At 37.5% G+C, this 11,862-nt stretch overlaps 3 protein-coding genes across 4 annotated transcripts in view; 2 read left to right on the top strand and 1 right to left on the bottom strand.

Annotated features, from left to right (window-relative positions):
* tmeff2b (transmembrane protein with EGF-like and two follistatin-like domains 2b) overlaps nucleotides 1-2,050 on the top strand; it is a 66,270-nt gene extending 64,220 nt beyond the window's left edge. Inside the window, exon 9 of one of the 2 annotated variants that reach the window (XM_082189880.1) lies at nucleotides 1,410-2,050. In XM_082189880.1, coding sequence (XP_082046006.1) covers nucleotides 1,410-1,503 — 94 coding nt within the window. In that variant the 3' untranslated portion in view covers nucleotides 1,504-2,050. Of the gene's footprint in view, nucleotides 1-1,406 lie in introns of both variants that reach the window. The other variant, XM_082189879.1, reaches the window with a different exon arrangement.
* iqcb1 (IQ motif containing B1) overlaps nucleotides 1-11,862 on the top strand; it is a 364,203-nt gene that overhangs the window by 312,569 nt on the left and 39,772 nt on the right. The window lies entirely within an intron of this gene.
* Nucleotides 1-11,862, bottom strand: part of tspeara (thrombospondin-type laminin G domain and EAR repeats a) — a 197,696-nt gene that overhangs the window by 109,448 nt on the left and 76,386 nt on the right. The gene's annotated exons all lie outside the window — the stretch shown is intronic.

The raw sequence follows: 11,862 nt of genomic DNA on the forward strand, positions 1-11,862 counted from the left end.
AGTGGTCTCATCTCGAAAGTTAAAGAAGTATCCCCGAGAGCCGTGTGGTCCCACTGCACAATCCATAGACGAGCCTTAGCTGCCAAGAAGATGCCAAATGATCTTCTGAGTGTCCTCGATGAAGCTGTGAAAATTGTCAACCTGATTAAAGCTCAACACGCTTAATACATCAGTGCAGGGCAATGTGTTTTTGGCATATGAGCAAGTGTCCTCGTTCAGGAGAAAGCTGGATCTATGGGCCACTCGTGTGGAGAAAGGATGCTTGGACATGTTTCTCACGCTGGCTGATTTCATGAAAGAGACAGGGCTGTCAGTGGTTACTATTCAGCCTTTGGTCGCTGAACACTTGAGGGGTCTGTGTCAGCAATTCACACACTATTTTTCTGACAAGAGACAATCCAGGATGAGTGGATTCGCAATCCATTCAAGTTCAAGCCAGCAGAAAGTGACGCACTGTCTATACAAGACGAGGAGGCTTTGATTGATCTGACTAGTAATCGTGAAGTTAATCATGATAACCATTGGGTCAGTTATGTCAAAAGGGAGGCCCACTGTCTTAGACTTTGAAAACTTCATCATTTTTAGGGGCTTTATTAGCAAGTATTGATATGTGATTATTTTTATTTAATTTGATTAATTGATTCATTTTTTATTGACAGCCATAATCTAAAATCTAAATGTGATTTTTCTGTTAGGAAAAATTGCAGTGGTTTTTTAAAAGCCCAAGTTTGCTGTGCTTATTTGTAGGGCTGCACAAATTGTTCAAAACATTTGTGATTATATCAATACAGCTATAATATTAATAATAATACAATATTCATATTTCTTATTTTGTTTACATTCATTTAATAATAATAGGGCTGCCTCCTATTAGTCGACTAAATGTTAGTCGATGAGAAGAGGCTTAAGCCCAATTTATACTTCTGCGTCGAACTCACGCCGTAGCTACGTCGTAGGCTGTTTGTAGCACGCGTACCCTTCGGCGTATCCTGACGTGCACCTCCTCAAAAAATGTACCAACGCGTCAGTTCTACGCGGACTCTGCATGTGTAATTGCGCGTCAATGAGGACAACGACGCAGAAGTATAAATGAAAACCAATGCGTAGTCTATAGCGTAGAGGCTCCGGCGTAGGTCCGACGCTGAAGTTTAAATCAGCCTTTAGTCGACCAAAATTGTATTAAGTCAGTTGGTAAAAAAATAAAAATAAAATAAAAACTCCACAGGAAGTGGCGAAGTCACGCAGGGACAGATCCTTAACGCCGGGTCCTTGTGGTAATTACAGTGACTGATCACTAATATTTATGGCTGTCGTTAAACCATCAATCTTTAATTTTGACAGAAAACCACAGAAACGCTACTCATTACAAGTTTGGGAATATAAAACTTTTTTGTGTGTGTTTACAGAAGATGTCCACGTGGGAATCGGATAGCACGGCAGAAACAAAACGTTCCACACTTCAACTCCGAAAACACCCTGCGGGCCTCCACCAGACTCATCTGACGAACCCTTAAACTGTGCTAGTAAAAAAGAGTGACATGTGCTAAAGACAGAAGAGAAAGGCCCCAGGGAATTGTGGGAACACACACCCCTATCCAGACAGGTGTGTAAGACCTGAGGCGGGACTCATGGCAGTGTGCAAACCTTCTCGTCTCTTGATTCCCATAGGATGCACACAGAGGATGGGCCTCATGGGACGGGCCTGCAGTGGTTCTTCCACCTGGCCTGCAGGCTTGAGTAAAGCTCATGGAGAAAGAGAACAGGCAGTCAGCTTCGTCAAATCGTCAGAGCGTACAGCCAAAAACACCTCTTCCCTGGGGTTGCAACAGTCTGGAAAAGAGGAGTGTGGACGGATGGATGGATGGATGACTGGAGCGGTGTGCCACATGTTGCCTTGTATTTGTTGTCTATGACACCATAGAAAAAAATGAGCTCTCCAAGGCTCTCCTTGGTTATGTATTATATATTTACAATAGGTTAACATACTTGTGATGTTATTTTTCTTCGTTTTTATTCGCTGTAATGTAAATAAATTATTTATATCATGTGATTTGATGCATCATGTATGACTGACCTCCACAACGCAAAAAAATCAGGTATGACTTACAATGAGGTTTCATTTGGTAACCTTTGTTAGAGTTGTAGTATGTTATTTCTCAGATTTGTTGCTGAACATTGTTGATATTTGAAATCAACACAAACAAACTCACCCCTCTCTTCATTGCTCCGCCTCCAAAGCTCACCCTCCAATCCTAACCACCCTGATCTGAGTCGGTCTCGAACCCCGATCGCAAAGTATCCCAGACAGCAACATAGTGTCGGCCCAGATCCGGCCCACATCTGGGCCTTGTGGAATCCACATGTACCAGATGTGGGCCGGATCTGGGCCGACTCTATGTTGCTGTCTGGGATAGGTCTCTGCAGGATAGTAATAGGAGTTACCAGATCAGTGGTCGAGGCCAAATTTAGAAATGCCCACTTTTGTAACGCAGAGACCCCATTCTCCCGTACTGGCATGCGAGGCGAGTGCACTAACAAGGACGCTAAACAGTAAACACTGCACTCTCTATCAGTCATCAGCCTGCACAACTCTCACTAGCTGGCCTCCTTTATACACACAATGCAAGAGTGAATGTCTATTTATCGTAGCAAAAGCGCAAAAATAATAATGCTTCATGAAAAATAAAGTGAAGATGATGAGTGAACGACAAGGTTGCACAAAAAAAAAACGAACACACAAGAGTAAATACAAACAAGAGTTTGTTGTTAGTTGCCAACAGCACAGCAGCTCCAGACAAACAATGACACTCAAAACCAGTTACTCACGTATGGAGCGGAATCAAAGCAACCTCCTTGTCTTTTTTCAGGCATTCCCGCTTAGCTCTCTCCAGCGCTGGAAAGCTTTTCTAATATTAATGCGTGTCCTAAAGCTCTTTCCTGATCATAAACCTCCATTTTACAGTGATATTCTAATGAGCTTTTCTCTATTGTAATGTCTCTCAGCCATCTCTCTTTCTACAGTTTTTCTTCAAATCTCCCTACTCGTTCTCTCTCCTCCACCGTCATACACCCCCTAATGCTGATTGGCTACGTTTGTTGTTGTGTCGGTCGACCAACTTTCAAACAGTGTTTTTCAAATATTGCTTACCCCACCTTTAACTACATTAGTTAACATGAACTAACAATGAACAAGCCTTAAACAGCATTTATTAATCTTAGTTAATGTTAACGTTTACTAATACATTTTTAAGATCAAAAGTTATGTTAAAATTAGTTCAAGTTCACGTAAAAATAAATAAAATAATGTCAAAAATATGTGAATAAAAGCTTAAATTCAATCCGTTCATCATATAAAGAGATTGAGTGTCTTCATAAAATTTGGACTAAACCTCTCGATTCATATGGATTAGTTTTACGATCTCTTTATGAAATTTTTTGAAGAATCAAAGTGGTAGTTGTGTGGACTGTCAATGGAGGGAAAGAAAGCTCTCATATTTCATTAAAATATCTTAATTTAAGTTTTTTTAATATTGGCGCAGCAGAATTTATTTCGAATTTATTTAGTTTTAAGAATATTTTTATTGGAGAACAAGACAAAATCCTCATTAAGAAAGTGTTTTTGTCTTCATAAATTCACTAGGCTACATGGTTTCTTCAGGTTTTAATTTAAGGCCTTTGTAAAAACCTTTTGAAGAAATTAATTTTAATTAAAAATGTAATGAAACAATGCGTTAATATGTTTTCTAAATGTAAATGTCTTGGGAGAAACACAATGAGTTTTAATAGCAACACTTTAGTGTTTGAAAATACAACTTACAACTTATCTCCATTACTTTTTAATAAATTTTTCAAAATATATAAATAAAAATTAGCCAATTCCCAAGCACTATAACATAGAAATAACATTTACTGTTCCTTCTGATGCCACTGCAAATGTTTAAAGATTCTTAAATGAAGGTACATTTACTAAGCAAAATAGCATACGGCTTGGTTCAGAAAAATCTACTTAATTAATTAAAATAAAAAATAAGTTTTCATACCCCACTGACATGTGTTCTGCTTTTAAAATCATTTTAAATTTTTTTCAGTTTCAAAAATCAAGACATCTTATGTTATTTTGCATCTCAAGTATATATTTCAATGGGAAAACAAAACAATAAAAAAAAGAGGAAGATAGTCATCTTTTGCGACTTTATGAATTTAAGACTTTCTGTTCCGATTTAAGACTTTGTTGAGGCTTTAATTTGTAGAAGGGTGAATTAAAACCCGCAGAAACCCTGCAGTATAAACCGAATGATCTTCCAAAACTACTAAATGACAAAGTCTTACAATCAATTCAGCAAAACTGTTTTCCTAAAATGTCCTTAACCTTCCTGCAACATTCCTTCCAGCTAAACCTTCCAACTTTGTACAGTGCCCTCCACAATTATTGAACCCCCTGGTAAATATGATCAAAATGGGCTGTAAAAAATAAATCTGCATCGATTATCCTTGTGATCTTTCATTCAAAAAATGTGCAAAATTCTAACCTTTCATTGAAGTAAAAGAATTGAAAGTGGGGGGAAATCACATTATGAAATAAATGTTTTTCTCCAAAACACGTTGGCCACAATTATTGAAACCCTTTTATTAAATACTTTTTGCAATCTCCTTTTGCCAAGATAACAGCTCTGAGTCTTCTCCTATAATGCCTGATGAGTTTGGAGAATAACTGACAAGAGATCAGAGACCATTCCTCCACACAGAATCTCTCCAGATCCTTCAGATTCCCAGATCCATGTTGGTGCTTCTCCTCTTCAGTTCACTCCACTCATCAGGTCAGGGGACTGAGACGGTCATGGCAGAAGCTTCATTTTGTGCTCCACAACAAATTTTTGTTTTGATTTTGATGTTTGTTTTGGATCGTTGTCCTGATGGAAGATCCAACCACGGCCCATTATAAGATTTCTAGCAGAAGGCGTCAGGTTTAGATTTTTTATCTGTTGATATTTGATAGAATCCACAATGCCATGTATCTGAACAAGAAGTCCAGGACCTCCAGCAGAAAAATATGCCCACAACATTAAAGATCCAATGGTATATTAAATTGTACACATGGGGTACTTTTTATCCTTGTGTTCACCAAACCCATCTAGTGTGTTTGCTGCCAAAAAGCTCTGTTTTAGTCTCATCTGACCACAGAACCCTGTGTTGTTTGAAGATCCAGTCGTGTCTGACAATTAAATTTGCTGGAATTTGTTTTTGGATGAGCGAGGAGGTTTTTTTTTTAAACCCTCCCAAACAACATGTGGGGATGTAGGGGTTGTTTGATAATTTTTTTTTTTAGGCTTTCTGACCCTAAGACTCAACTAATCTCTGCAATTCTCCATCTGTGATCCTTGGAGAGTCTTTGGCCACTCAAACTTTCATACTCGCCGTGCATTAAGACAGTATAGACACACGTCCTTTTCCTGGCAGATTCATAACATCTTTAGTTGGTTATAACTTCTTAATTATTGCCCTGATGGTCAAAATGGGGATTTTCAATTCTTTAGCTATTGTCTTACAGCCACTTTCTAGTTTGTGATGCTCAACAATCTTTTGCTACGCATCAGAACTGTATTCTGTGGTTTTACTCATTGTGATGGATGATTAAGGGGATTTGGCCTTTGTGTTTCCTCATATTTAAACTCCTGTGAAACACGAAGTCATAGCTGGACAGTTTCATGTTCCTAGTCACCCTGGTGTACTAAAAAAGGTAAATATTAATGGGAATATACTTCAGAGATATTTTACTCGTAAAAAATTCTAGGGGTTTCAATAATTGTGGCCAACATGTTTTGGAGAAAAACATTTATTTCATAATGTGATTTCCCCCCACTTTCAATTCTTTTACTTCAATGAAAGGTTAGAATTTTGCACATTTTTTGAATGAAAGATCACAAGGATAATCGATGCAGATTTATTTTTTACAGCCAATTTTGATCATATTTACCAGGGGGTTCAATAATTGTGGAGGGCACTGTAGGTCTTGTCACTTGTGAAAAATATCAATACTATGACAGATTTAGAAGTACCCTGAACTCTGTTGATTAGCTTTAGAACTGAGATGCATCCTTTCTCGTCACCTTGTTTCTCTAAGCACAATCTGACACAAGCAGGAAAGGAAAGTCTGTCTGTCTGCCTCCTCCGGCCCAAAGGGAGTTGTAGGCGGATGAAGCCCAGCAGCCGGTCGATGGCTGTGAGCCGCACCCATTACCCTGCAATCAATGCTGCCACAAGATCCGACTGTCACAACCTCAGTCCGGCTCTCTCCTACGCCTCTGAGCTGTCAAATACAATCACCTCCAACAAGTAGTGTGTGTGTGTTGTACTGTTACCAATGCCCTCTGTGACCTAAGATAACTTGTGGAACCAGATCCAGCAGTCCTTGGGAGACAGAATGGCGTGAGCGTGTATATGTGTGTGAGCAAGTATATATATAAAACTACAAATGATGCATGAAAGAGAACAAGAGTTTTATTATTCCTGTCTCTCGTTGCTATTATGATCAATGTCCTCACGATGGCAGTGTGCACCAATAATGTGATTATTTCCCATAATCAAAGGGCCTAATCGCAGTAAGATATTTACACGAGACAAGCAAACCTCTTCACTCATTATTCTGATTATTCACATACCTCATATGCACAGCACAAATTATGAACTCAAATATAGTTGGTCATCTACTGACTGTTTTAATACTTTTTTTTTCTTTTTTTTTTTTTCTTTCTTTTTTTTTTTTTGGGTGATGCGCCCCAAAATGTCTTCATTGCAATCAATATACTGCATTATATCAAAGACTTTAGACATACAAAGACTTAAAAAGAAAGTGCAATGCACAATATGGCGGAATCAGTCCCGCCTTCTAAATAAAAGAGCCAATCGGCAATTGGTAGAGTCATTGCGTCACTGCAGTTTCTGTTAGAAGCTCTGGTTGCTAAGGAAACAGTCATGCTGCGTCTGAAATCGTACTCTCTTGAATAGATATTTAATATTTAGATTAAGTAGTTACTTCGCAACTGCTAAAAAAGTCTGTTCTAGATAGTATGAATGTGCCAAGATTTAAATCCTTGAAGAAATGGGATAACCTTTCACTAGTGAGAATGTGTTGGTTTGTGTTTTATAATTAGATAATCATATATGCATCTAACTACGTTTGCTGACGCTTAGTCAACTTGCTCTCAAATGTTCACGGACCGGCTTTGACTGTTCCAATATGGCGAATAGCTTACATATAGCCGCTAATGAGGCATCTATATACTTATTAGAGGTCTCATTGTTCTGAAACGTGCCTAGGACTGAAAATTATTTTATTTAAAAATGATTTTATTTTTGATAGTTTCCCCATTCAAATAGATTGGAGCTGTACTTGCATGACTGGAATAGCTGCCTGAGAGGCGTTTCAAAGATGGCCGCCGGCGCCAAGTGAAATGACTTGCCTGAAAGAGACTTTGATTATTCATGTCGCACAATGTTGTCAACATGAACTCAACATGAGCTTTATTAAGGTGCATTTATTAAGCACCCAAAAATGTAATGCTTTCTTTATCACTATGTTTACGAATCTGCGTATGAAAATGTCAGTGTACATCACAAGCACATGCACACTTTGGTCTGATTGGAACAGATGCAATTCAAGTGTTTACATGCCTGTTTATTGCGAAATCAACATACGCCATTTTACTGTGATTATGGTTAACACATTTATAAGCCTAATCGTGTCAATCAAAGTATTGTCGCAGAACTTTTATGGCATACGTCACATTGATGTGGCATTTGCGCCATCTCAAGGTTGTTGTTTTTTTTGTTTGTTTTTTTCTAAACGGCGTGCACTGCTACAAGCCAGCTAAATATAACCACCTTTTTCACTTAAGCAACATTTTGGATGGAAGCAAAGACATTGTATCACCTATGTATAAATTTGGCCACACTTTAGTTTAGAGTCCAATTTTCACTATTAACTGTTACCTACGACTTTTGCCTCAAACTCCAAATGACTGCGTATTAATAGTTAGTAAGGTAGTTGTTAAGTTTAGGTATTAGGATTAAGGGATGTAGAATATGGTCATGCAGAATAAGGCATTAATATGTGCTTTATAAATACTAATAAACAGCAAATATTCTAGTAATATGCATGCTAATAAGCAACTAGTTAATAGCGAGAATTTGACCATAAAAATATTATTTTTTTAAATAGAATTCATTGTGACATTCATTTTGAACACATTTCAATGAGACTCAAAGTAGCTTTATCATTAAATACCTAAGAAACTTGAAATGTGAAATGATTAGCTTAATAAGTCTGCTTGTGTTATCTTTAAAATAAAGTCCACTATGTTCGATATTTGACATTCAGACAATGACATCCCAACCATTTTAAGTGTGGCTTTATCAGGCTTCTATAGCCCATATTCTCAAAGCTCAAATAAAAGACTGCCAAGAGTTTCATATATTGTGCAAATTTATATCAGTGAAAGGAATGTGAAGCCTTATAAATAAGCTTGCCAACCACAGGCGATTTTCTCTCACAGTTATGAATAATCTACACCAGGGCTGTGTGTGGCTGTGGAATGATGTGTGTTTGAGGTTGTAAGGTAATAAATTATTTTCATGACATGCTGTAAGTACTGATTCCCACCTTCCTCCCACATGGCAGTGCCAGGTACACCAGAATCCCTCCATCTCCATAGGTTTCCCAGACCTGGGCTGTCAGCAGGGAATCTCAATAACAAGTACAGTAGACGCTCGGCTCAACAAGCAGAGCCAGCAGGGAGATCCACTGCTTCTGGGGTTACTATAAGATGAGGGGAGGGGAAGGGTTTGGTCTTCGAGAAAGGAAAAGTGTAAAGAAGAGATCATAGGATCACATCAAAAATTAGAGAAAAAGTAAAAAGGATAAAAGAAAGGCATCAATATTGAATGAATCCAAGGCATTTTTCATTTTATGATAAATCAATAATGCAGACATTGACTTTAGACACAGAGCTCGGTCAAATGAGAGAGAGAAAGAGTAATAAAATAATTGAGACAGGAGACAAAAGGTTTGAAGGGGCAGTTTGTTGTATATCACATGCATGAATTATTTAAATATATAAAATATGAGAATGGAATTGTTAATAGGCTAAATACACTTCTTGAGATTCTCGCTGCATGGTGTGTGAAAAATGCTAATCAGTGTTTTATTAGGTTGAGAAGTATGTTAACTATGATAAACCCCAAAAATAATGGCAAAAATAATATAACCTGGAAAAAACCAATAGAAAAGATCTTGTACTTCTACAGTAAATTAATTCAGAAGAAAGCAGTGTTGTGGGTAACGCATTACAAGTAACACGTGTTACATAATCCGATTACTTTTTTCCAAGTAACTAGTAAAGTAACATGTGGCAAGCAGTGCGAGACCGAGAGCTGTGGGAACGGAGCGATTGCTAATGTGAGCGCCACACCGGTGTCGAGTCTTACGGAAGAAGATCCGGAAGGATAAAAGGAGGAGTGACGACAGTGCAAGACGAGAGAGGACCAGGCCTGGATTTTACGCTGTGTTTTGTTATGTATACATGCAGTCGTCCATGAGGGGCTGCCGCTTCACTTTAGTTTGTGTTTGTTTATTTTATGATTAAAGTTTCATTGAATGTTTGCCGGTTCCCGCTTCCTTCCCTGAGCCTTTAACTTTTCTACATAATGCATACTTTTAAATTTACAACAGAATATCAGTTACTTTTTCAAAACAGTAACGCAAGATACTTTGTTTTCCCATTTATTGAATGACACCTCTCCTTGTTGAGAGAAATTGGGAGTAAGTGAAGAGGTGTTGTGTGCGCTGTGTGAACATGATGGTTATTGTAGTTCTAGACTAAATGTGTGCATGCATTTACTCATCACTTTGCACTTTTACATTGGCCCAAAATATAACTATTTTGTTGTCTGAAGGGGTTAAAAACAATCAATCAAACCCAGCCCAGGTGGGAAAAAGTAACTAAGTAACGCAATTAGTTACTTTTTAGGGAGTAAAGCGATATTGTAACATTACTTTTAAAACGTAACTTTCCCCAACACTGGAAGAAAGCAATGCAAGCATTTGCTTGAATCTCTATCATGTAGTATTTTTCTTAGACTAAAGACAAATACTTTTAAAATATCAAATACTTCATACAGAAACTGTTTTGGCAAAACCCAATTTCAGCTTCAGATAAAACACAAAACTCATCAAATACTTTCTAGAAAACACCAGCTAGATTAACTGAAATACCACACTGTAGTTACAAATCATTCCATTAAACAGTATTCCAAGGGGTCAGGGTTTGGCTGGTTATCATGGTCCATCAGTCCTCGCTGGTACATGTTCTAAATAGAGCAAAAAGCATTTTTCTCAGTTGATGGCCCATTTGAAAGTAGAAAGCAGCCAAAAGCAGGCTTTTAAGAGACTGACAAGTAAACTATTATACAAAATAAGACAAAGGCATAATGGCCATGCAAAGTACCTTTTCATTCTCCACATCTGTCACAGCAGATCTTCATCCTAAAATGCAAATAAATATGAATCATGGTGTAGGTTGAGAAACATCACACAAAACTTTTTTTAAAAAAGGGTCTGTTAAGATAATGACAATATAAGAAACTATGAGAAAGTGAAGGTGATAAGATGGTAAGTCAAAGTCAGTTATCAGAAACTCAAATATTAAACTGGGTGCCTCAAAAAAAAAAAGAAAAAAAAAGGAGACAAATTGCATGCTGTAAAAACCAATAATTTAGAATCATTAAATGGAAAGCAGGTCAAATGAAATGCTTTTTTCTACAAAAAAGCACTTCAACCAATAAAGATAATGGAGTGTGGGTTTAGCCGTAAATATGTAGAGACTAAAAACACAAAAACAGAGTCGTTCCCATGAGACTCGGGTGTCTCAGCAAAGGTGTTAGAATTAGAAAAAGTGTGAAAAATTAGAGGCTTATTTCGTTAGAGCAATGTGTAAAATCAACTAATTACGTAGCTATGTATTAATGCCACACTGTCTGTCAGGTGTTTTTTATTTTAAATAAAATGGTATTTTATTAATCGTATCCATCTCATGGCCACAACATATTACCATGTTCCCACAAGTTTAGTTGTGTCCACAACAAAATGTGGCCACCCTTCCAGGACACATTTCTTGCATCATTATCAGCCAAGATTTGATGCTTTCAATAAATAATCATCTTTCGATAAATTTACTGTACTTGGAACAATAAACTTTGTACTAAACTTGGAATATTTCTTAAATTTGAAGTTGCTTGTGTGGGTTATTTGGTTAATTTTACTACTGACTCCTACTGGTGATATATAACACCAGCCTCGACTCTTCACACACAAGCTGGGTAACTTCTGTGTTTTACTTCCTCACCTCCCAGGTTTTCCACAATGTCACATTATTAAATTATATCACAAGCATTTTGTTTTGGGTTGAGGGTTGCATTTTGTGAGGGTTCATTTAAATAATACTCCTATTGTGTAAAAAGGGGTGTAGTGGTGTATTAACTGTCATATACTGACCTTGTGTCACTTCACTGTAAGACTTTCCAAAGAAGCAGCTGTGATATTCCTAACATTCCATTGGTCTTGTTTTTGTGCTGCACTTGTGCTCTGATGTTGCAATTACATAATGTTTTCTCCAGGGGGCGATGAGTCATTTCTAATGGATATACAATCCGAGCCATGTACCTTCAAGTCTTTTGAGAAATTCCCATGAAAAACAAGAGATCAGGATACGAGTTCCCCGGAATGAAAACAATGGAGACAAAAGTCGATAAGGCAAGAATCCCCACCCTTTTAAACATAATCCTAACAGGCAGAAGAACTTTCCAGGT

This window comes from Leuciscus leuciscus (assembly GCF_965113295.1).
Source record: "Leuciscus leuciscus genome assembly, chromosome: 14".
Lineage (NCBI taxonomy): Eukaryota > Metazoa > Chordata > Actinopteri > Cypriniformes > Leuciscidae > Leuciscus > Leuciscus leuciscus.